General features: G+C 33.8%; 2 protein-coding genes across 4 annotated transcripts in view; one reads left to right on the plus strand and one right to left on the minus strand.

Moving 5' to 3' along the window:
* Positions 1 to 26,879, minus strand: part of LOC118186805 (very long chain fatty acid elongase 7-like) — a 121,139-nt gene that overhangs the window by 88,176 nt on the left and 6,084 nt on the right. For 2 of the 3 annotated variants that reach the window (XM_085824351.1, XM_085824350.1), the window contains exon 2: positions 22,186 to 22,348. The exons of the other annotated variant lie outside the window; for it this stretch is intronic. The gene's annotated coding sequence lies outside the window, so the exon portion shown is untranslated. The remainder of the gene's footprint in view (positions 1 to 22,185; positions 22,349 to 26,879) is intronic. 3 annotated transcript variants of the gene reach the window in all.
* On the plus strand, positions 1,324 to 24,837 carry LOC118186802 (apolipoprotein D-like). The gene is made up of 6 exons (XM_085823142.1): positions 1,324 to 1,413; positions 4,151 to 4,283; positions 6,955 to 7,094; positions 7,450 to 7,508; positions 19,117 to 19,221; positions 24,545 to 24,837. The coding sequence occupies exons 2-6, from the start codon at positions 4,158 to 4,160 to the stop codon at positions 24,679 to 24,681; spliced, it is 567 nt and encodes a 188-aa protein (XP_085679268.1). The 5' UTR covers positions 1,324 to 1,413; positions 4,151 to 4,157; the 3' UTR covers positions 24,682 to 24,837.

Genomic DNA, 26,879 nt, shown 5'->3' on the forward strand with positions numbered 1-26,879 from the left:
GAAGAATCGCCGCAACATTCTTATACGTCTGTATTCGTCATCGTTAACAACCAGTTTGCGCGCTGATGACGCATGAAAGTTACATCGTACAATTACATTTACGGCTGCAAGGTCTTCGAATGAAGATATATTGATATTGCGTTGGACCAACGTGTGTATACCACTTTCTCGGATTTAAATTCAATCCACATCTGCAGTCCACATCTGCGGACGTGGGTTCGAATCCCACCTCTGACACTTTGTTTATATAGGATTCACTAATAAACATCACTAGTAAATATCACTAATATTTATCACTAAAAACCATCGAGTTAATACTAAACTGCGATTTGTTTATATAAATTAAAATAAGAAGAATGATAGTCACAGCATTTTTACACTTCTGCATTCGTCATCGTTAACGTTACAGTTACAGTTTCATGGCCATTTCCCACATGTATGATATCAACATTTTTGCATGGTATTCCTATTGCGCCTCCTCGACACGTCTTTCTATGTTCCGAATACGGCTACAGTTATACAGAGCATCAATTACAATTATTCAGTTACAATATCCGTTATAGTTTTATAAGGACCAGTCCCAAATGTCACCAAATGGTGGACGAGTTTGACGATTTTTGGTGATTTCTCACCAAATTTTCCGCAAAACCGTTGCCAAGTTGGCGATATCTTGCCAAATTAGAAAGCTAGCCATTTACTCAGTATTAAACAGACTTCCCTTATATTCTTATTTTTTCACAGCTTTTCATGTTACATTTTACAGCAACATTTTCGCCTATAATTGTACTAAAATCATCTATACGTGTGCAAAATTCGGAACAATATTATATATGTTTGGTAATGCCGATTGCAATAAAAAACGGGAGGTGCACAACTAGGTCTTATAGCAGTCCCATATACATTTTACAATCCGTTTTGGAAAAAAGTCCTTTATTCTGTTTGCATGTACAAATCTCACGCCAAAAATATCGCCCAAATGGATTCGGGAATGGTCGAAATTGATATATCTGTCGAAATAGGATACCCGAAATTTTTCGCAATTGTAATACTGCCTTTACTTCATACAAGCAAGTAAAAATGCTTCGCACTATACAAAAAAAGATCGATTTTTTTTTTTTTTTCTGACAGCTGATTTGTTCTTAAATTTAGTTTCCGTGCGTTGCTACAAATTGATGACTTAAACACAGTTTCAATATATTGCTAAAATTACGCTGAATCGAGCAATATATTACTGTAAAGAAAGAAAAAAGTTCTATTGTTTACAATGGAAACACAGAAATTTCATCAGCACAGGTGCATTAGATCTCAGCGTAAAGGTAAGCTTCTTCATATCATTGTCAATCTTGATAACAAACTGAAGATTTCTTGACTCACTGCACGAGATATAAATTTCATTTTCAGACCCGATTTCAAGTAAGTTGTTAATAATTTATCCCTAACTTTAAAATCTTATCACTGCATAATCAATACTTTTATAATACTGAATATATGTTCAAAAGACATAACAATGAAATCATTGATTATAATTCGATGTTTAAAATTAAATTCAAAATACAATATTTATAGCATATTATATTATAAGCAAATTGTTTATAAAAAGACTAAAATTTGTACTCTAAATATTACCAGTAAAGTAAGGAAGTCTATCAATCTTTGACGAAAATCTGAAATTATGGAATTATATCAGACGTTGAATCTGGTAAATTATTAACATAATTATTAATGATAATAATTATCTGTGTATATTAATGATTTTATTTATTTTCCTGAAGTAAAAAGTCTTTGTTTGAGAATTCTTTATTTTAGGATTTAAATTATTAATAATAATATCTTTCTCGGGAAAAAGTGTTTCACTTAAGAGATGCTTAACTTACGAAGTATCAACGAGTAAATTAAAGGAAAGAGGAAAGATTTAAAGAAAGAAATGTTTTGTAACTTCATTGTTTGAAAAATGTCTCAAGAGTTTTGTTTTCCTTATTTACAAAAATTTGGCCTTTATTGAACGCGACTTTATGTCATAAAATGGTAAACATTTCTCAGAAAAAACTGAAAAAAAGTAGGAAAAAAAAATCTGAAATAGTTCATATTTTAATGATCGCTCAAAAGGATTTATTAAGGTGTTTTACGCTTTCCCTGACCTGGCAGTCTACCACTTTGCTCCTGCACTCACTGCTGCTAGCTAATAAGCTAATAAGCACCAGTTTCTTCGCATTTACGCCACATGCAATTCAACAGAAAATGGCAAAAGTTTAAAAAACAGCACAGTAATATACCTGTAAAATTCCTGATGCAACGTTAAGTATTGGCATACCGTTTTTTCTATTTTTTTCAGTCCTTTCTCTGTTCATCATATTAATGTTCTGCATTTTAGTAAAGATGGGTAACAAAACTTTTTTGTGTGTGTCTTTTTTTATTAATATTTTATGTGTTAATTTTATTTATTAGATATCAGGTTTTTGTACTTACGTGACATAAAATTCAATTCAACAGCAAAATCATAAAATATTTACAAACACCATATCTTTAGAATTTGCCCACCAGCGGCCGAGTGGTAAAGACGCTGAACACTGGTAGTTCGGTCCGAGGTTCGAATCCCGCGAACGGGCTGGCTGCATGGGCGTTTTCGTGGTTTTCTCCATGTGTAACGTGTATACGAGCCAGTTACCCTTAGAAAGTTCTCCACGAAGGCATCCCTTCCTTTAGGCAAATAGCCCTCGTGTGCTTTGCCATAATTGAATAATCCTAATCCTAATCCTAATCTTTAGAATTTCCGACAGACAAGCCTCGCGCGCTGGAGATTTGCTTAAAAAAAATCGTTATATGGCGCTGTGTTAGCTCTACATTGTTAGTTCGAGGGTAATGAAATCCTGCGCTTTTCGCCTTGAACAAAATTACGAGTAAAATCACTACTGTCCATCAGGAGATTTCCCCCCCCCGGGGTCGACTCAGGAGAATTCCTGGGAAGTACTGGTTAGGATTTGTACCTAGGCAGTCTCAACCACGAGGGTATATAATTTGACTTCACAGGACTAGCACCCGAGTATTGTACTCCGGTTGGTTCAGGCTTGGCAGGGACCGTACTGGTACTGTCGTGTCTGTTCCTTCGGTTGTGGTGGGGCTAGATTGGAGATTGTCGACCGAGTCCCCGGTAGGTTTGAGCCCATTCAGTTCTCGTGACGGGGACTGACAGAGTGGTCAGAGCGCAGTTAGCGACGTACGTTTAGCCGATGGAGTAGCCCCCGGAGGCAAACTAATTCATATCTACGATTAGTTCTGCCCAAGTTTTTATAAAGCTGGGCGGGGACTGCGGGGGTTGAGCCCGCGAGGGCGAGGTCCCCTGGACCCATGGAGGTAGGAAACTTCCATGCCTGGACCATACCTCCATGCCTGGACCTACCTCCATGCCTGGACCATAGATATCCAAACTCCGCATGGGTCAGCAAGTCGGACCTGGGTCGGGTTGTCTGCTGCGTCTGTCTGTCCATTAAATTTCTAAAAAATTACTCCCATCTCCCTAAATAATGCCTCTTCACTTTTCGTAAAATGCTAACGATGCCGAGCAATTCAGCTAGTAATTAAATAAAATTATTAAATTGTTCCCAATTTAATATTTGCATTTCAACTACAAATATGACCTTAAATTAAGAGCTATAATTCTTATAACATATTAGCAGTAAACTTCAAGACGTGAAATAGGCTTTCAAACGAAAAACTGCAAGTTTAATATGCATAAATAAACAATTTGATAGAATAACTCAGAATCCAACTGTGGAATTTTTCTGCGTCTACATTACATTTTTAGAAATGTGTCCTAATAGCTGTTAATATTAATGCTAATTTTCAAAAACCAAACTGAATTATTCCTACTAGATAAAAATTAAAACCTTTTTCTTTTCAAAATAACGATCAAACTTTCTGCAACCGATTGACTTTCTATTCCTTATTTTAAACACCAAGAGTATCACTTTGCGTTATTTATTGTATTCAGTTTTGCTTGAGCTGGCTTGCTGTGACATTTTTGGTTAAGCAATGAATCATGATGAGTCCTTCTTATTAATGCTATGATACTGCTGAAGTATTTCTCACAGTTTTGCCAAAGATATTTATAAATATATAGATATATACATTTAATTTTTTGATTCTGTCTCAGCAACACAATGACATTCTTTCGTGCTGCCGTTGTGTTACTCATCCTGTGTGTGGTCAAAGAAGCAATTGGGCAGTTTCCGTACCTTGGTAAATGCCCGTCTCCAGAAGTGCAAGAAAACTTTGACATGGAAAAAGTAAGTTACAAGATATATTCCCATATGATTTTCTAAAACCCTTTCGTATTTCCACTGTAATAAAATACCTTACCAATAATATAATAAATAACACGCAAGTGTGATAACAATTATGAAAAATTTGCTATAACTAGTGCTCTGCGATTCAGAATTCTTTCAGAATCTTGTAGTCTACTACAATAATTCAACACATATAAGCACCTAGTGATTCATTTAAAATTAGCCATTATCGTCGATTCTTTTCGTTTGCTGCATGAATCCAGTGTTTGGGAACATCAAGGACGCTATTGATCTATATTCTAAGCACTATACGTAACAAGGAAAATAATTATGGGCTGAAGATAAACTCTGTAAAAACACACATTTCCTTAATTAGTAGCTCTTGAAAACAATGACTTTTACGAGTCATAGCAACAGGAAATGAGTGAAAGACTGGAGATATTTTAGGATTAGTTATTACTTGTATTATGAAACAAAAGATTTTCTTCAGAAAAAATATCTCTGTTTAAAATTCAGTTCACCTTCGTCTCTAATATAATAGCTATTTTAAACTTAATAAAGTACGTGATATTTCTAAGTCCAAATATTCTTAACCGAAACAAAATACCGGCATTATGCAACATTCTATTCAACAAATATGGACCAAATGTGCTGAACTGTGGTCCGTTCTTTGGGAGACGTAAGTTCGTTTTCTGGAGAGTTGTACCGACCAGATATTAGAGGACTGATCCGGGATTTTAGTCTCTTTAGTTTGAATTATTTCACATTTTTTATGCGCCCAGACGTTAAAGCGGTTAGTGCATCTGACTGCCGAACCAAAAAGCCCGGGTTCGAATACCAGAGAAGGCATGGATGTAAATTGTTTATTCCTTCGTAGATGGCAACGGTGGCCGACCTATTAGGTGCCTACATAATAAAGTGACCACTACTTCCAGCCTCAGAAGTGGTCATTGTTTAAAATATGTTCCAATGCCCAATACAAAATTACCATTTTATGAAAGCATTTTTAAATAAAGCATAGCATTAATTAGCATTTTTGTGTAACTTGTACGAAGATAGATTAATACGGGTTATTATTTTTTCATATTATTATTTCAATATAATATTTTTATTGTTAAATCATTGCATAATCTTTGTGAAAAATCCTGCATTACCTCATGAAAATTTCGCTTTCTTATTTTGTTCTTTAAAGACAAATACGAACAACAAAAGCAAACACAGATCTAAACTGTTAAGAATCTTTTCAAGTATTCTTTAGTTGTAAAAATTTAAATAGATGTTATTTTAGAAAACTCTTTAAGAAGCATTAAATAAAGAATTAAAATTTAATAATTATAAATATTTTCAATCTGTTTTAGTATGTGAAAGATTTGGTAATTTTTAATTACCCAATTACTTTTCATAAAATTAGCAAGCAACAACCTTGTATTTGGCGTACATTTAGACATGAACTCCGAAGTTTTGCTATGTCATCCGGCCAACGAAAAAATGTCTTCTTTTTAAAATTCTACATTTAGCACTGTCAAAGTTTTTTTCTCAGAACCTTTTCTTGCCAACGAACGCAATTTTTTTAAATCAGTTGTCATTGACAGATTGAAGATTTTTTCCCGTGTTCATTGGCAAAGCCTTTGAAAAACTTTCAGTTTACCACCAAAGAAGACATCCGCTATTAGATATAATAATATAATAATTTTGCCGTTCTTCCATTCCATACTTCTGTCAGTTACAAAATTACACGGACTCTCCAGAAGTTCAAATTTCAACTAATTTTCTTGCTTATCAATGAATTCCATGATTTGATTCTTAAGGATTCTATTTCCGACTTTAACTCTTGGGGAATTTATAGCATCTCTTGTCAGTGTGATTTTCGTATCAAGGAATACGAATCTTATGTTCGAAAAGGCGAAATTAGAGTTTTCGATAGCTAAAAATAGATGAAAATTTAGTAATAATTCTTTCGTTGAGTCTGCAGAAATTATCTAAGAAGCTTCCTCAACTAGTGAGATGGGTTTTCCTGAAGCTTCACATATTCACAAAGATTTACTTGTTTAGTTAGATTGTAAGGTACTTCTCCCGCCTTCTTAACGTGCCTTCGTGGTGTAGTGGTCTGCATGTTGGGCGCGTATTCCAGAGATCCGTGGTTCGATTCTCGACGAAGGCGTTGCTCATTTTTCATGACTCTTGCTTCCAAAAAATACCTAATGTCTCTTCAAGATTACTACATTTGTTTAGTTAGATTACCACATAGATTTACCTTGTTTAGTTAATGGCTTGTTAGTTAAAGTTTAATCCAGTCCTTTCTAGCGCTTTTAAAATTCTATTAACTTAATTTTAATATTTTTCTTTACTGTTTTCCTCAACAATCACTATCTTTTCGTTTGCTTTACTGTCATAGCTTATCAATGCGACCATTGCGACCGCTGCTTTCCGAACTTGGATATTCTTTTGCTCCTGACGAAGAGGGACCTGTACCTTGTTTGCCCTGGAATATCGATTGAATTCTTCACTAAATCTACGCCGCACACAAGGTTGTTACTTTGCTAATTTCATGTTTCACTTTAGCGTGTTTCTCTTCTGTTCCAATTACTTTTGCTACACATGGCGTATCAATTTTCGAATACTCGAATATTTGAAAAACAAGTTATTTGTGGTGTCTTTCTTTCTCCGACAGTTTAAGGGAAAGTGGTATGAAATCGAAAGAACAATGTCCTTTCTAGAAATCGGGGCCCAGTGCGTTTCCACAAATTTCTCTGATGCAGGGTACGAAGATGGGTCAATAGAGGTTATCAACGAAGGCAAAAGCGCCATTTTGTAAGTTTTATTTTAATATTTAGTGCGAGTTCTCACATACTCATTTAAAAATTCAAGACTGTCTAATATAAATTGTTCTTATATACTATATATTAATGTTCTAATATTCTTTATTTATTAGATAACATATTCTTCGCACTTCCGTGATATATACTTCAATTCAACAGCAAAATCACGAAATCTTTAAAAACACAATATTTTTAGAATTTTCCTCCAGACTCGCGCTCTGGAGATAAAAATGTTTTATTCCATACAGTGTTGCCACTGCTCGTATTCAGAATGTTGAGTTTGTTAAACAAAAATTCATTAAAGTTTTACAAATTATGAAATATAAAATTCGAAATTCAAAATTCAGGCTTCCAGGTGCCAGTGTTTCGGTGGAGGACAAAGTTATAAAAAATTTAATGGCTCGAGGTACCGTCGCGTTTTCAGTATGCAAAAAACATACATACACACGTATATACAGATTATTCAATTATTATTCATTACTCAGTTTCGTTAAAGATAATACAGGAAGACAGTATCTGGTAGCAATAGTTTGGGAAAGTGGTTCGCAGTTTATAGGGGAAATGCAAAATCCCGTCTCGAGACTAATAGGCCATTCAGGCTAAAGCTCTTTTGGACTGCAAATCTAAATTTTTGTGCTGCAAACAGTAATAAGTTTTGTTTTACTAACTAAATACTCTGTTTTACAAGAATAAGATGAACAATTAATAGTTTCAATTTAACTACGCTCAAGCAGATTGTCGTAATAATGTAGGTAACGCTATTTAAAACATTTTGCTGATGGCATATATTCTTGATAACAATTAAATTTCATATTTTGTGATATATTTATGATTTGTAAAATTTCCACAATATGCATACGAAGATTGTAAAAATTACTGTTTTATGTAATCAACTTTAAACATTAATATCTCATTTCCTGATTCGTTTAGTCTTTTGGTGCATCATCTTAATCTAGAGTTGGTGACCTTTTTACTTCCTTGTACGAAGTAAAAAGTATTGTAATCGCGAAAAGTTTCAGGCAGCATATTTCAACGAAAATATCCATTTTGACCGCTATCGAAAGCAATTTAACGATGTTTTTGCGTGATATCTGTACGTAAGGACAGAATAAAAGACTCGTTTCCTAAAAAAAATTATAAAACTGCTTTAAAAAATTATAAAACTGCTTTAAAATTAATTCTGAAGAGAATTTTTCGTGGCGTCTGTACGAACGTATGTACGTACGTGCGTAGCTCAAACACGAGTAGCCTCAGAACGTTGAAATTTTGTATATAGAACTGCTATAACATGTAGATGTGCACCTCGTATTTTGATTCCAACCCGCCGCACCAAACATATATAAATATATTTATATATATATATATATATCAATCTGTTACCCGGCTCAGTGATCTCAGTTACTTTACTCTTATATGTTTGTAAATTGTACATTTTTTGCTTTAAAAATGATTGAATTATGTTGTTTTTATCTTCCGGTTAAGGTTTTTATGCCTTTAGTAAGTCTGTATGCAATATTTTTAGAATTATCAACAATTTTAAAGTTGTTTAAGTGCCGCTAAGCCTTTTTTTTTATGGCGGCCATTGATTGTTTACATTTGAAACAGCAGACTAGTGGATTTGTTGCCAATCTAGAGAAACTTAGCTTCGCAACAACAAAGATAACGCCTTCATTTATTATTGCCGATTAAATCATGCTTAATCCTTTCTGGAATTTTTTCAAGGAAATAAGTGTTTAAGATTTACTTCGTAATTTTTAATACAGATATTTTGAGTTTTTATGTATTTTTGCCTTCTCGCGAAGTGAGAACCGAATTAAATGAATGAGAAATACTCAATCGTCTGTGAGAAACTGTTTCTTTTTTGTTTTGTTTGCTTAATTTCTTTTATACATCATTCTAGCTTCTATTTGAATAGAACATGTGGCAACGATTAGATAATTCTATTCTTTAAATGATATAAATTTTGTGCATTATGAGTTATAATATGAACGAAATATAATACTGTTAAGTGAATCTAGCGCCAGAGTGTCGCTATGGTAAACAAATACTAGAGTGAATTTTAAAGAATGCGTTTATTTTATTGTGGTTTATGCGCTGTCGGCGAAGTAGATTTAATTCAATCCAATAAGTTTAAATAAAATACAAGAAAAAATGCGTATAATTTAATATTCCGTACAAGGAAGTCATGTAGTGTACACATCAGATTTTTTATAGTTAGAAATTAATTAGAGGAATTTAAAAAGCGTATTTTAAAAAAATGTATTTATTTTCAATTATATTTTATAATTTTAAATGAGCTTATGAGACGTCCCGGTTTGATCGGGTTTGTCCCAATTTGAAAGTATGGTCCCAGCCAGTTTGACATTTTGATCCGAATATTTGTCAAAAATTAAAAATTGTCAAATGTAATAATTTTTTACAGTTACTGTCACAAAATAAAAGTACAGATCTCTATTTAAAGATGAACGTCTTAATGATTGCTTACGACCAGTAATGTGATCGTTCTCTCCTAATTACAAAGCAATGGCTTATGAAATGAAATGCCAAATATCACAAACTTTTTTGTGTACTATTTAGTAACTATTTACTTTACATAAGAATGCAATGAATAATTTTTTCACCTTAACTTTTTTATTATTATTATGTACACTTTGCACAAAAAAAGTTCTATATCTCCCGTTTTACTGCGCCGATAGGCAAAATTTAATTTGCCTTTTTACATCTCGAAACCTTAACTTGTATTTTTGCCTTCTCGCGAAGTGAGAACTGAATTAATTGAATGAGAAATTTTTAATCGTCTGTGAAAAACTGTTCTTTTTTGTTTTGTTTGCTTAATTCCTTTTATACATCATTCTAGCATTAGATTTGGAATTGTTCTGACATAAGTATTTTGATACAAAATCGTCCTTTCCTGAAATAGCATACCATCTTTTCCCATTTTTCGATTCTACAATTAAAGTTATATTAAATCTTAAATTTTGAAAATTTTGGTGAAAAAATTACCCAGAAATTTAAAAATTTATGTTGGCGCACTTTTTTCAGTTTCCGCCAAAAATAATTCTCTCGGCGAAATTCTTGATTTATAGTAACCTATTTTCCTTTCTAATCATTGTGCAATAGCATAAAAAAAGGCGTTTCGTTCATTTTTTCAAATAATTTTAACAATATGCGTAAAATATATTTGGCGTTATTATCGCATATAACAAATATGTCAAATTTCAAAACTCACTAATATATAAATTCACGTATGTCTTGGAAAATTTTGAAAAGGAAACTGCAATTTTTTGCAGGTATGCCTAGAAATACATCTACTTTAAGGTGATCGTATAGATTTAATAGGTTATTACTGAAAATGCTTTGGAAGAATTTATAAAAATTATTAAAAAATACAAATTTTAAGTCAATAAATTAAAAAAAATTTAAATAAATGTCAAAAAATATCAGCGAATTTTATTTGGACTGAATCTAAATTCTGAATTTTCAAAGAAAGAATGAATTAAATTTAATTAGAAAAGAGATAGTAATAAATAAATATTACAAATTCAATTAAAATTAAAGGGCTAAAATTTTGACAGATAATTTTTTTAAAAACTACTCTTACGATTTATAGAAAGCTTGCGACTTTGAAATAATTTGAATCTTAGAGTCGAAGTATGGAAACAAATCGGTATGTCATTTCAGAAAAAAAAAGAAAAAAAAAATGTGTCAAAATACCTATGTTAGATCTCTGCTATGTATAAGTATACATCCAAATTCGCGCTTTTGAGACATGAAAAGGGCAAGTTAAATTTCGTCTATTATCGGTCCAGTAGAATGAGAGATATAGAATTATTCTCTTTTTTTAATGCAGAGTGTACATTACTATCTACATCAATCTATAAATTTAGCTTGCAAGAATAAATATGCCAGCCATCCCATCGATATTTAAAAAAATCACGTTTCGACAAAAACGCGCTTTTGTGTAAAAATTTTCATTTATCAAAGCAGTCGATGACAAATTAAAACTAGATTTTTTACAGTTCTAATTTTCATAGAGATTAAAGAATAGTATTTTTAGAAAGATAAAAGTGTAGAGAATTTGAAAATGCAAAAATCCGAAATCACAATCTTTTGAAGATTTTGGAGTCCCAACAATCAGTTAATCAAAAATTCGTTAAAGTTTTACAAAATTTAGAAAAGATAATAAAACAAAGTCGAAATTCGGTCTTTCAGTGCCCAAGCTCGGTTGGAGGACTACGTTATTCAAAATTAGATGTCTCTAGGTGCCGTTGCTTTTCCACAGTGAGAGAAACATTCATATATTCATGCAGATTCTTCATTATTTTGTTTCTTTAAATATAATGCGTGGCGATAATATTTGGTGGCAACAGTTTGAAAAGTGAAACTACGCAAGATGCCATTTTGAGACTAATAGCACGTTGGGCTAATAAAAATAATCGTGGAAAACAAAAAAAAACCTATCCGGGAGATCAGCAGAATACTTTTTTTAATCTGTAACCGAAAATTCCTATAACTAAAAATTCAATTCATTAAACGTTATTGTCATTGAAGGACCTCCAAAGTTAATCAGTGGACAGCATAAGATATAAGCTGTTGCCCAATTTCTGTCTTAAAATCGTAACTTCCATAAATAAAGTAAATAAAATACGTATCAGTGTTAAGTTGTCACTCATCTATCAACTATCATTCTTATACTCACGAATAACACTTTTCACAATGCTCTGTTTTTTTACTGCATGGCAGTAACAAAAATATCAGGAAGAATAAAACTGAAATTTTGGCGTTTGTCTACCAAGTGGGCAAAAATGTGATCATGGGAAACATGACTTAAATTCTGTACTCGAATTCTTAAACCATGTTTTCTAGGTTAATTTTGTTAGTCAAAATCTTATACTTCTTAGTTATTTGATAACGCTCATCGAATTCTATGAAAGAAATTTCCAAATGAAAAGCACCTTTTATTGTTTAAAGAAATGGTATATTCAAGCAATTGCCGTTTCATTACCCAAAAGGAAATGATGTTTTGCTAAAATTTTAAAAATATTTTAGGATAAAAGATTCGTGTTCGGTGTAAGCATTCCAAATCTACCGAAGACAGTACGAAAGGGAGTGCGCATAAATTGCATAATGCAAAATTCAAATCTAAACTTTTTTTAGCTTTGAACTAATTCAGCTATAAATAATAGCTGGAACCGATGACAGAAAATGTGTGTAGATGAATATTTAAAATTATCAGTTATCTCAACCAATTAAAGAAAGATGTGCTAAAATTTGTTTAATTTTAATAGAATGTATCCCTATATTTTTATACGTGCATTGACTGAAATAAGAAAGAACCTTTGAAATTACATCAGAATGCCAGAAGCGGGAATCTATATTACGATAGATATCCAGAAGGTTTTACCTGTGCTTTGCGAATAAATATTTCAAGAATAAAGTGGAAGGATTAAGCAAAGGAAACGTTTGCCAAATATACAATGAAACTTATGGCCTGCAGAACCTTTGGGATTCATTTTCTCACATTGGATACATTCAAACTGCTAATTCCTACAAATCATCAAGGGTTTCTTTAGCATCAGAGCATCACATTCATACACATGAATGACATCATGTTGAGTGTGCAGAATACGGGTACAAATGGTTGGGTAAGTACATAAATTCGTGCGCATTTTTGGATAAATTTTTAAATAACATAAAAAAACACAATTTAACATTTTAATCAATTATATATTTTTCTCCATTATCTACAATGTCTTGCCATCTTACAGGCAGCTTTTTTATGCCATTGCTGCAGAAAGACTCTTTTGATGCAAAAAAACTTGAAAATTCACTGTGTACATCCTGTTTAGAATTTAATTTTTTTCCCAGTAAAACATTTTGTAAGGCACAAAATAAGTGAAAAATCTCTTGGGGCAATATATGGGGAGTAAGCAGGATGGGGCAAAAGCTCCCAACTAAATTCACTCATTTTTCGCAGCGTTGTTCGAGCCGTATGTGGTCTAGCGTTCTCATGATGAAACAACACTTTCTTGATATTCCCTCATAGTGGGCGTTTTTTGATCCATTCTGAGTTTAGACGGCAAAGTTGTTCACTATAAACTTCTGAATGAATCATGTGATTTGGTTCTAACCTCCTGAACTTCCAAACCAAAACGTCCTGAACCAAAACTTCCTGAACGGGGTTCATCATTCATGCTGCTTTTTCAACCTTCAAAATTTGTAAATCATTTCTGGGCAGTCCTTACACTAATAGTGTATTTACCATGTACACTATTAATTTTTATCGCTGAAAACCTGGCAGACTCACCACACGAAAATAAAATATGTAGCATCGCACGTTTGTACCAATTATCTATATTCATGTTCTATAAGTACTAAAACGCGTTCGATATCTACGAAAGTTGGTGATGAACTGAATAATATGTTAGTCAAACGATGACAAGTTTCAACAGGTTCAAAACTGTATTGTTTTAGTAAATGCGTCATAGTGAATTCCATGCATACTCTTAAGGAACTTATGGACTGACCCGATACGAACGGATGATAAAATTTGACAGTGTTCTGTAAACCCGGGGAATTACTAAGCTAAGAATTCCAGTCACTCTCTATCTATCTACATTTTTGGACTCCAGACCCGTCCATTGAAGAACACTGCGGGGACAGAGTTCTGAACCCCGGGCCGAAATTTCCAAAAAGGTTGACCGACCAATCGTTCAGTATATGCCAAGGTCCTTAAAGTGTTGATTTTACTAACCTTGGTATATGCAGCTGTATAAGGTTGAGAGCATGTGGGCTAACTGCTCTCGAGAGCATGTGGGTTAACTGCTCTCGACTGGAAAATTGGATAACCTCGTTAATAGTACCCTTTATTTCTTTGATGATGCATGTAAAATAATACTGCAATAGAGTAAGGAAGAAAAGCATGTAAAGATCTACCGATGACAAGAAGACTTGATATAATCTCTTGTTTTACAAATACAGACAGAACGTTTCAAAACTTTTACTTGCTCTTAATTATTACTAAATCATTCATGTTGTACAGAGGCTGTTCACACATTAGACGACTTTGGTAAGCGGTAATAGTGGTGTGGTGTATTTAATTATGGCAAAGCACACTAGGGCTATCTGCCTAAGGGGAGGGATGCCTTTCGTGGAGGACTTTCTAAGGGAAACTGGCTCGTATACACGTTACACATGGCGAAAACCACGAAAACGCCCATGCAGCCAGCCCGTTCGCGGGATTCGAACCTCGGACCGAACTACCAATGTTCAGCGTCTTTACCGCTCGGCCGCTGGTGGGCCCGGTAAGCGGTAATAAAAAATCGTTTGCTGCAAAAGAAGTAATTGCAATTGTACTATGTTTTTAAAAGTCAAAATTATCGTCTGTGGCTTGAAAGTTTTGTTTTTATTCAAAATGGCGAATTTAACAAAGCAGTTATTCGAAGGCTACATTTACGCTCCTTCCGAAGAGAAATATGCATACTCCGTTATCCAAAAACGATGTGAGAGTAATGACTCTGTGATATCTAAAGCGTCGATAGGTAATATCATCAATAAGAAGGGAAAAAAATGTCAAATTGGAGTCTCAAGTGGGACACAAATTCCAAACAAGTATCCAAGGAAAAAACAGGCATTACAAAGGTACGTTGTTTAATGTTAAAAGAAAATCCCCCTAGTCAAGGGGCAGTTGCAAAATCATTAAAATGCTCAGTATCCACTGTAAAAAAAAATTATAAACTTTGATTTAAATCTTAAAAAAGCGAAAAACCGCAATGTGCATCATCTTCTTCCACAACATATCTCTCAACGCAGGACACGCTGCAGAATTCTATATGAGAAACACTTATCCAAAGAAAAATGGAAAACAATTGTCACAATAGATAAAGCATGGGTGTTTTTAAATGATTGTAACCAAAAAAAGAGCCATTTACTATCATAAAAGGGGAGAAAAAATTTAAGTACATGGTTCAAAGAATCGAAAGAAAGTTTTTCTAAAAGGATTCATGATTGTTGCTGGTTTTCTTATAAGGGCAGGTTAGAAATAAAGAGAGTGCAAAAAAATGTCAAGATTAACTCCAAATACTATCAGGAACATATTTTATCGCCAATTTTTCTGAATGAAATGTCATCGCTTTACCCGCAGTGCCATCCATCTGTGAGACCCCATCAGGACAAAGCTAGCAGTCACACATCAAAATCAACTGTAAATTTCCTAAAAGAAATGGAACAAAAACTGGTATCAAGGCCATACCCTTCACTGATATCCCTACTAAATCTCCCGATGTGTCACCTATGCATTTTTGTGCTTTCGGACTTTTAAAATCTGAATTATCAAACGTTGTCCCAAAACCCTAACAGGTCTCTGGAAAGCTGTTCGGGAGGAATGGGATAGAATAACTCTTCTGCCACTTCAAAAGGCATTATTATTCTGGAAATTGCGGTGTCAAAAGATAGTTCAGAATAAAGGTTGTCAAACAGAACATTTAAAACACAAGAATTTTATGTAATTTAGATTTGTGAATATAATATACATCATCTAAAAAATGTGTGAACAGCCTCTCTATGATTAATTATTTATAATCAATGCGCGTTCGTTTTCAGTAATACATTTCATAATTTGTTGAATTGCAAGCGCATGCTTTGCATTGTAGGATAAATCTTTCAATTGAATTTCTTGTTTCAAATCCTGGTAGAGGCTTTTCTGTAATGGTTGAAAGCAATTGAAACTGCTAAACGTGATACTTGGTATCTGCTACATGTACTGGTGTTCAGCACCTACATTTTACATTTCTTCTTAAGAATCTCTGAAAATAAGATGGAAGCTTTTCGTGAATTGTTGCTAATTGTACTAGCATAAAATTTGTTTTTATTCGTTTTAATGCCACTTGTGAGAAGCATTCATGAATAATCTTCCCATGTCTGCCTTATCTCATCTTCTTCGACATTTTACTAAAACTTGTTTAGAAATTTTAAATGGCTTAAAATAGCTTAAAAAATGGCTTAAAATGGCTTAAAATGGCGCATTCTTTTGTTATCTTATTGCGAGTCTGAGATAAGAAATATGGATATCAAACACATCTCTTGATGTGGCTTCCTTTAGTTGCTCCATCAACAGCTTCATTCCCTATTATTCCTGTATGTCCTCGTATCTAATTTAAGCTAACGGGACGAATATCAATTCAGTTCTTATTATTTCTTAATGAACTTGAATAAATTTTCAAGAACCAACCTTCAAGACCGCAACCTACAACTAAATTTTAATTAATCCTCGGGTTGCGTAGTGGTATTTAGATATTTGGTGGACTGGGAAAACCATCACTTTGCAGAGACATTACTAAAAATATAAAAGGTTTCGTAGAATATAATGCCTTCAAAACGCTCTGGCTATGTGTATGGATGCCCTGGTATTGTGACTTATTATACACTCATGTCCATAAATTAAGGATAATGCAAAATCAGGCAAAGGAAGAGTTAGAAGCAAAACAAATTTGACTTATTTGTAAAGCTTATTTATTAAATAAAAAGTAAAGAGCAAAAAAGATGCTATATGTTTGATATTATTAAAAAAAAATTACGATTTTTTCTCCCTAGAGCAAATTGCAAAAAACACCTATTTAGAAAAAACCAATATTACATGGTTGGTATGATTTTTAATATATTGTATGTCTCCCAGACGATGCAATACAGTCCGTACAACGATTAAGCATGCTGAGTATCAAATTATCGATCTGATCTTGGGGGGGGGGGATATTACATCATTCAAAAAGCAATGCTCTCCGAAGTTCCGGTAGACATGTAGGAGGAGGTTGACGGGCTGCAACTCGTCGGCCAAGCATGTCCCTCACGTTCTCTACTGGCTTCAAGTCCGGCCAGTCCATGCGGGTGATATCCTCCAACTGAAGGTATTCACTTACGATGTTTGCACGGTGAGGACGTGCGTTGTCATCCATAAACACAAATTGTGCGCCCATGGCGACCCGAAACAAACGTACATGTTGTTCCAGAATGACGTCCCGATAGATTTGACTTGTCAATCTATCGGGACCAATTCCAATTTGAACATTCAGGTCAGTTCTGGAACCCAGAATAATTCCACTCCAAACGAGCACTCCTGCACCACCATAACGGTGTCGTTCAATGATGTTTTCTTCGAGGTAACGGGTACCTGGAGCTCTCCATATGAAAGTCCGGCGAGAATCAGACTGTAAGCTAAATTTGGACTCGTCGGAAAACATTTCACAAGCCCACTGTTGCGGTGTCCACAATGCATGCTCTCTACTCCAGGCTAACCGCAGGCGACAGTGAGTTGCAATAAGTGGAACGCATCTGGCAGGTCTACGAGCATATAGACCAATTTGCCCTAAGCGTCTGTACACGGTCTGCCTTGACATTGTCGTGCGAGTGGCTGAAGAGAGCTGACGAGGCAGGTCTGAGGCTGTGCTCCGCCTGTTTCTTTTGGCAGTAACTGCCAAATACCGGTCCTCATTCGGCGTTGTAACTCTGGGGCGACCTGTGCTGTAACGTCTACTCACATTACCATCATCTTGGAATCGTTGCCAAAGCCTGGAGATGACACTCTGGTCAATTCCAAGTTCGTCTGATACTTCCAGTTGGGTACGCCCACATTCCAGACGGCCGATAATTCTACCGTGTAAAAAATCATCCAAATGCGTCCTTTGTGTCATAACTATTCGGTTATTCCACTGAAATTCTTATAAAGCGCCTGCGAACAATTTTACTACTTTGTCTGTATTCCTTATATATCACTCTCTTACACTCTCGTCATTGTGACGTACTATCGGTGTCATCTGGTTACTTCCTGAAATTTACATATGATTCTTGAAGATGTGTGTAGTGATTTCCCAGAGCTCAACACGCTCCCTTGACGATGCACTAATCACGATACACTAAGAGACTCCTTCAGTGAATTCGACGACGCACTCGGCATTCGCTGCCCGGCTGTCAACTCGATTGACTCCGCAGGGATTGACTCGCTAGACGAGACACCAACTCGATACTAGATAAATCGCACTCTAGACGAGGCACACACACTAACTGACTGCGGACCAGCAGGGTTTATATAGCTTTCGGCACATTCTGGGCTAAACCGGTAAGAATTCGTTCCAGAAGGTTCTCCATACGTCCATGGCAAATCGCCAATTTTGTCGCCAAATGTGACCAAACGGGCAATTTCTCGCCAAATGTGGCAACCCTGCTTTCCCTTGCCATTTTATGGCAACCCTAAACCTGCTTTGCGGGAAAGCTATCTTACCGCGCCTGTACATTTCGTAACACTATAATTTAATGTATAGTCCCTAGAAATTGATAACCAAAATTTTCATCAGAAGGTTAGAAGTGCTGTTTTTCTGCAAATAAAAATTCAACAGATTCAGATGCTAGTAGTAAATAGGGATATAAAGAATGAAGAAAATTTAAATATCATTCCAAGAATCTATTCCCTAATCTTAAGCTTCTAAACTGTTGAAACGATTTATAACGACTTTAAAAATTCATTACAAAATTATGACTGAAAAAATTGAACAGGGCAGAGAGCAACTGTAATCTGTCCGTCAACAACGGATACTCTTTCTAAATGTTTTTGAAACTATTGTTTAATTTAAATGTGTAATTTAACAAAAACATTACATCAAATGTCATTTAGAATATGTGGATGCAGCAGATTCAACTAAACGGAGATGTTGAATCCGAGTGCAATACCGGAAGGAAAACAGTTATCCAATCCCGGCTAAATGCATTGTTAACAAATCTCCTAAAGCTACTGTTAAAGACATCCTCATCCCGCGACTTGAATTGTAATTTATCTTCTTCTTTAATTAATAAAGAAGACTATTAATTACCATTCGCATTTATTTACAGCTACTTAGTTTAGATATGATTTTGTAATTGTCTAAACTAAAATATACATAAATTTTAATACCGAATTTATCAAAAAAAATTTGCCAAAAATCTTTAATGAGTTTTTTAATGCATGTTTATACTAACTTTCTTTTCAGTAAAACTTCATGGAAACTACTGGATTCTGTCAACAGATTATGATAACTATGCGTTAGTATGGTCTTGCAATCACATATGGCTTACCTTCCAGTACGCCCGTACAGGTATCTATCTACCTTTTCTATGCTCACATTTCATTTTGATGATTCTAGGAAACAAAAATCTAGAGCTTTCTTTTAAAACTAAACCTTAAATTTTCCTTCAAAATCTCTTAAATCCAAAGCTTGCGAATAGCGGTTAATAGTAATGGTGTAGATCCTTTTTGAATAAGAAAAAAAAAGCGCATTCATTGAACAATCTTAATTCATAACAATATTTCTCATGACAAAAAAGGGGAAAATAAAAAAAGAATCACTCAAACCACACCATACCATACCCTCCCCCAAGGTAAATTCTTTACTCAGTTCTGGAATGAAAGAGTTACAAAGTGACAACACTGTCGCAGCCACCCTACAGCCCCGACTTGGCTCCAAGTGACTTTTTTCTCTTCTCCCGAATCAAGACAAGCCTAAAAGGGAAGCGATTCGACTCCATCGACGCCATCCAGCAGGTTTCGGACGAGAGACCTTGACAGCATGACGCCCGGGGCTTTCCAGAAGGGCTACGAACAGTGGAAGACGCCCTGGCAGCACTGTGCTGATGCTGAAGGATCATTTTTTGAAGAAATTTAGTCCGCTGTACTTAAATGTCCAATAAATTTCTAGTTCTGAGGTAAGTCTTGAAATTTTTGAATCACACCCTGTATGTTTCTGAGCCTTATTGGGAAACATTGCGAAAAATTACAAAAATTAAAATTTGCGATATGTAAAGTTAAGATGAAATGTTTTAAGCAAAGGACGCTACGCTTATTCTCTGAATATACACTAACAAATTCAAGGAATATACATAGAATAGTAGTATTTTTCTCTTGGGGAGAAAGAATGCTGTTCTATGTTTAAATGCAAGGCTCAAACAGCTGTTGGTGTCAAAGCCCAAGAGAAGTTAAATTTTTATAGTTATGAATTGTCAAATTACCATGTAAATTGCATCTATTGAGCCAAAATTTTAGAAAAAAAGGCAAAATTATGCAATTTATGCAAAACTTGGTTGTTATATAAGCTTACAAGGATCCTTTCCTCTATTTTAAATTTAAAATTTGTTACTACAAGAAAATTCTTAACTCATAGACAATGCCACTAGCAATCTGCGAAGCAAGTATAAGATAAAGTGTAAGAAAACGTAATGTTGATCGATTTTAGGAGTTCGATGATGAAGACACAATGTCAATCGATTTGTTAATGATTTTGATTTGTTAATCGTCGATTTCGATTCCTTGATCGCATTTTCGAACGATTTTTGTTGGCATTGTCGATCAATTTGCAATGTTGATCGCACAATGTTAAATGCAGAAACACAACGTTGAGTGATTTGTTGGTGGACTCTTCATTGAAATTGTATTGTAGATTTTATTTCCACAGAAGAAGTATTCTACGTAAATTCTGACCATATCATTTGCAATTCTACTAGGAAATATGAAAGTTTATTTTCGCATTCTGATGCAAAACTCAGCTGCACGAAGCGCAATCCATCATTTTGAATTCCAGGTTCAAGTTGAAATGCTCAAATCAGACTTCATATGGAATTTTGTATATGGATTTCTGTAATGTACTGAAAGCGTCTTCTACAGATGAAAAAGTCTTGAATTCGAGTTTGAGACTTAATATTTGAAATAGCTAACACCTGAAGTTCAAATGATTTGAACATCAAATGTTAACCAATAGCTAGAATTTGAAGTTCAATTTTCTATTTTAACTTGTCTTTTGTTCCTTGAATAAATTTATTGTTACTTTGATATGCAATATTAATTTCAAATAAGTCACCTATATTATCCAGAATTTGGTGTATCATATAAAGCTGTTCTGAGTTAGCGATCTAGGCTAAATACCATCAGTATTTTAAATTCAGTGTTCAAGGTGATTATTGCTTGTTCTTTGTCTAATACTTTATCATTATGTATATACGATTGCACTCATTGAGTTTATAATTTTTGCCTAGTTCCACTGTGTAAATTTATTTATACAATTCTTTATTACTTAGAGGAAGGTTAAAAAAAAGCAAAGATTTTTTCAACTTACTTTGCTGAATATCAGAAAAATGCTGTTTTCTCATATTACTAACTTGTATGTACTATACGAAAATCGTCTGAAAATTATACTTGCAGCCATTTTGAAGTGAAAATAAGGAATATATTTACGCCATTAGTTTTTTATAAGATTGGCAAAGAGTTTTCAAAATACTGAATAGCAGCAAAAGTTTAAAAATATATCAGAATTTACTATCGCTTAAAAAAGAAAAAAAATTTAACTATTTTATCATATACAGTTTATTTTACTTTCCTAAACTCTTCCGATTCTATGTCAGATGAAAAAAGTATATTTTCCACCTCTTCAACTACCGCCTCAGAATATAAAATGTTCAAAGACACTTCCTCGGAATATTAAATGACTTCCAGTCTACATGAGATAATCTTTAGTTTTGTCATTTTTTCCATTAATAAAATTTTATTAATAAATTTCTTGCTTATAATTTTCTGTTTGCTATAGTTACATATAATGTTGCCGTAAAAATTCAGAAGAGAGCTTTTGCATTCCATTATTCGATTATTTACTTTACATTATGTTCCTTACATTTCCGAATCCCTCCTCTTCGTTAAATAATCTATAACAGCTGGGAAGTTACAAGCTTCCTTTATTCTATTTGCTTCTAACTTCCAAGTTTTGCTTATACTATTAGTGTTAAGATTCTTCCACTGGAATCCTCACACTATATTTAAAACAGCATTTTATTTCTACACTAGCAGTTACGCTGCCAGCCTTCGTCTGGCTTTTAAATGTACCGGAAAAGTGCCTGAAGTGAACACCAAACGTTAAGTTTAAAACTACGCAGAATTTTACTCTGCAGAACAATTTCATAAAAAAAAACCTACAAATTTTTAAAAAATGTATTACATATAACAAAATTACAACAAAATAAGCAATATCTCTTAATAAAAATATTAATTATCATAATAAATAATATAACCAACTTACCGTTGCCTTCTCTCAACAAACGTCCAGTATCCAAGAGAAACATTAAATTTAAAAACTGCACAAAATTATCGCCGCCATTTCTCCAAATGGCAACAGTGCCGATTTTCAACAGTCAGTAGTCCAGTATACAATTGAATGAAAAACTGTTGCCAAAACCACATTTCTAAAAGAATGAAATTATTCAAAATGATGAAATAAAATTGAAAAAATAATATTTTTAGAAAAATCTGATTCGAATTTTGCAAAACTCGCTTCGAGGTGCACTGGCTCTTGTCTAGATGCACCTATATACCAAAAAGCTTCGCATTTTAAGTTCATAAAACTGTATAAAATAAGATGTGAAACTGAACTCTGTTTATTATTGTACTTTTCTGTAACAAAAGTACTAATTTGCCTTTGGAAATGGGCACTTTCTTTAAATTTTCATCTGATACAACTAGTTAGCTTCATTCAGCTTAGTCTGTTAGCGTGTTAAATTATCGATCTTCATCAGAGAGTGCAAAATCGGGTAAATACTGATGAATTCACCAACATTGTTTATATCAGGCCTCAGCAAACTATGACCCGAGGGTCACTGAGGGATCCACTTGACTTACGAAAATGAAGTTAATGTATTAAAAAAAAATTATAAAACATATCTACGAAACAAGAACTTAAAATATGCATAAAAAATAAACCGAAAATAAACAATAAACCATATCACTTTTGTGTTATAACGAAGTTGCAGTAATGAGAATGCGTTTTTAAAAGTTTTAACATAATTTCAAGGAGAAATCGATAAGTCTGGCAACGCCAATCTGTAATCCATAATTCCCCAAAATTAGCTTTGTTATTTTGCCCGCATTCTGCTGAACTTATTAATACGAGCAAATATTTTCGCCCATGAAATTTATGAAGTTACAACCGGAGCAGCTTAACAACCGGAAATACAGATGCTTGTGGGTATGTCTTAAGACGGCTAATTACAAGCCAGACTTGACTAAATTGACGTCACAAATTCAGCAGTGAGGAAGCTATCGATATCGAAGAAAAAAATAAAGTTCATTCAATTATGTTTGTCTTTATAATAATTAGAATTAGAATTTTTATGTTTAAAGTATTGCAATTATTTTTCTCAATAAAATTTATCTTATTATTCAACAAGAACAATGCTCTAAAATGAAAATACCCTTGACCTGAAACGTCTTTTTAATACACAGGTTTTGGATGATTTTGATCCTTAACCGAAAAATGTTTCCGACGCTGGTCTACATCGATAATCTTATATCTATAAGTTCAGTTTTCGATGCATCCTGTGATTTATTTGTCGAGGATTTATATTCACATTCAATCCCAATCTCAAATGTCACTTTATTGTGATATATCTTTTTGCCTTTAACATACCTTATTACCTGAGCATTTATCTTAAATATATGTATTGTAGCATGTGTACGGGCTTGTAATAGATTAGATGCACAAGTCCGATAATAGATAAATAAAATTTATCTTTATCCAAGGAAATATCTCCCAACTCTTAGAATTTTCCACAAAAATGTTTGTACAAGTGTTCACAGTATCACACAGTACAATCAGCAGTTACACTTCAAACAACTAAGAACGTTAAACACAACGCAATGCAGAGAGCATTTGAAGACGAAGCTAACTCGGATTTATCTCAGTTCACGCGGAACTACTACTCGCAACAACGATAACTAAACAAACCCCAGAACAGATGGTCTGTCTTCGACCGCCGAAAAGAGAGACCTTCTGCTCTGAGTTGCTTTCAACCAGCCGCCGAGAAATTTCTAGTACTTTTTGCTTCTCGAAATTACTGGAAAGCAATACGAGGGTTTACAACTAACAAAGTGGTAAATTACATTTATTTAATTTCAATACATATTGCAGTGATACAGGGACCGGACCCAAATGTCATCAAACGGGCTCCAAATTTGGCGACTTTTGACAATTTTTCGCCAAATTACCGAGATACCCATTTATACAGTGTTAAATGCACACGTTTCTATATTCTTACCTCTCCGGCATAGCTTTCTCTTAAAATTTGTCTTGCGTTGTATTACAAAGAAAAATATTGTACAACAGTTTTACTTTATAACTCTACTAAAATTACCTATCTGAGTAAAAAATTCGTAACAGTATGGTATTCTGTTCTTCAGATTTAGATTTTGTTTCTTTTAATTTATCCCAAAAATCAGTTTAGCTAGGAATCTGACGATGTCCACGGAGATAATGGAAAGGCTCAGTTAATTTTCTAGGTGTTAAAACGATTATTTCCATTTCTTTTTATTACAGTTCTTAAAACAACTACCCCAATAATTATTCCTATGATTTCAGATTCCTTAATTCATTTTTATGATTTCAGAAAATTTATGGATTCTTTCCCGAAAGAGGACTTTACCAGAAGAAACCATTAAAGAGCTACATGCACTTTTAGAGGAAAAGAAGGACATAAAAGCAAAAAAATTGCTAAGGAAAGTCAAACAGGAGAATTGCGAATGAAATTTCATTGCTTTAATAACATTCAAAATAAATTCCACTGAGGAAACTGAAGCAAAATGAATGAAATTTCATTGCCTTACTAACACTGAAACAAGTCTCACTCTTTTGTATTAGCAATCAACAGTCTAATGTTCAATAAATAGCTTTCAACTCGTTTACTGCCCTTTTTGTCTTCTAAGAAAGTCTTAATAATGGATGATTTATTCACTTCCTCCTGTTGACAATAAAATCCATTGTGAAAGTAATGTGTCAATTTTAAAATCGTATAGAATCAAAAAGAAAGTTATTTCGCATTTGATAAATTTAAATTAAAATGTTGCATAATAAATAATGCTCTTGTTTATGTAAATGTGATTTGTGTTATATGTTTGTTCAGTTCTTTTCCAGAAGTTACAAAGAAATATCCGTGCCATATTTCAGAGGATAAGATGGTTAACTGAAAAATGGAAAATTCATCAGAAGACATGAAAAAATAACGCTAAAAATTTTATAATTATCTGAACATTTTCACCTGCACTTCATTTCTTTCCTTGAATTTCACTAGAGATATATTTCGCATTTAATCAATTTAGTTCTCATTTGGCGGCAAGACAAAAATACGTGAAAACTAGAAGCATCCTTAAAAATTGTAAAATACAGAAAAACCTCAAATAGAAAACACAGTTAAAAACAATTTTTATAATTAAAATTAAAGTTTCTACGCAAAACAAGCAATTCGTCCAACGGGCAGGAAGACCAGATTTTCAATGCAAAAATCTTCCGGTTTACTTTCAGTCCCACTGAGGAGAAAAACACTAAAGTTGGTGCACCAAATGAGCTTAATTCACTCTTCTATTAAGATTTTCAAATGTAAAGAAATGATGGCCTCTTCAGATCTAGTGCCACTTAAACTTTTACATTGTTCGTAATTCTACAACTTTCCCTTGCATATTAACTGAAAGCATAGAATCCTTAACCGGAACATAGGAACAATAAAATTCAATCATTTTTAAAGCAAAAAATGCATAATTTAGCAGCATAAAAGAATAAAAATACTGAGCTCACCCAGCCGGGTAACATAGACGACATAGCGGAGCCGATTACAACGAAAAAAGGGAGGTTCACAACTACGTGTTACAGCAGTCCCATATAATTGTTTCAAAATTTCAACGTTGTACGGCTACTCGATCCGAGTTATTCGAGATATATATATGTATCGTTAATACGTACATTACAAAAAATATCTTCTGAATCCATTTTACAATCCGTTTTGTAAAAAAAGGATCCTTTATTCCGTACATACGTACAGATGTCACGCGAAAAAAATCATTCATATGGATTTGACGGTGGTCAAAATAGATATTTTCGTTGAAATAAGATCCCCGAAAATTTTCGCGATTGTGATACTTCCTTTACTACGTGCAAGGAGGTAAAAATTCCTGCATTCGTTATGTTTATTACCATTTTAACAATTCCTTATACACTTTGATTAAGACTGCATTTAGAAAAAGCCAATGGCATTTCTTCCAAAAATTTCAACATGAATTCTAAAAATCTTCATATCACAAAACGGATTTTCTCACAAAACGGATTCTTTCAGTTACAATTACGAAAACATTTCGAAAATGTTTTCATAATTGTAATTGTAAATAATTGATTGTCAATGGAAGCTAACTGTACACAATAATTGCTTAATTTATCAATGCAGCATAATAAATCTACAAGATACATACAACATTTACAGCAGACATAAAATTGTGCTTTTTAGTAAACTCATCAGAAAATTAAAAAGCAAAGTGTAGTACAAAGCCCAATGATGAAAGGTAAATGAAAATAGAATTTCGTTCGTGAGATATTATTTGTCCATTGGAACGCTTACATGCAAGTCTAGCACTTGATCTAACCTAGCATATCACGTAACTTATGTTTTATAAGGTATTTACTCCCTCCTTTCCGCATGCCTTCGTATAGTAACTGGAAGCATACTCGACGCATATTTCAGGAGTCCGGAATCTAATAACTCTAGCGCTCGAACTGAAAGGTGGTGGATGACAATTCCTCACCACCAGAATTTGGACACTGGGTCCTACCATCCCCAGTTATCCTTTAAAAAGGGGTATTATATAAGGTATTTGCATCCTCCTTTTCGCATGCCTTCGTGGTGTAATGGGAAGCATATTTGACGCATATTCGAGAAGTCCAGAGTTCGAATCCCTGGA

This window comes from Stegodyphus dumicola, chromosome 9 (genome assembly GCF_044657685.1).
Source record: "Stegodyphus dumicola isolate Sdum_Otavi_A_Nest chromosome 9, ASM4465768v1".
Classification (NCBI taxonomy): domain Eukaryota; kingdom Metazoa; phylum Arthropoda; class Arachnida; order Araneae; family Eresidae; genus Stegodyphus; species Stegodyphus dumicola.

Excerpts from the sequence above, each read along its gene's own strand:
- LOC118186802 (XM_085823142.1), top strand. The coding sequence starts at position 4,158 with ATGACATTCTTTCGTGCTGCCGTTGTGTTACTCATCCTGTGTGTGGTC. Across the intron at positions 7,509-19,116 it reads AAAAAATTTAATGGCTCGAG|TAAAACTTCATGGAAACTAC; the intron begins GTACCGTCGCGT and ends CTTTCTTTTCAG. Across the intron at positions 19,222-24,544 it reads CTTCCAGTACGCCCGTACAG|AAAATTTATGGATTCTTTCC; the intron begins GTATCTATCTAC and ends TTATGATTTCAG.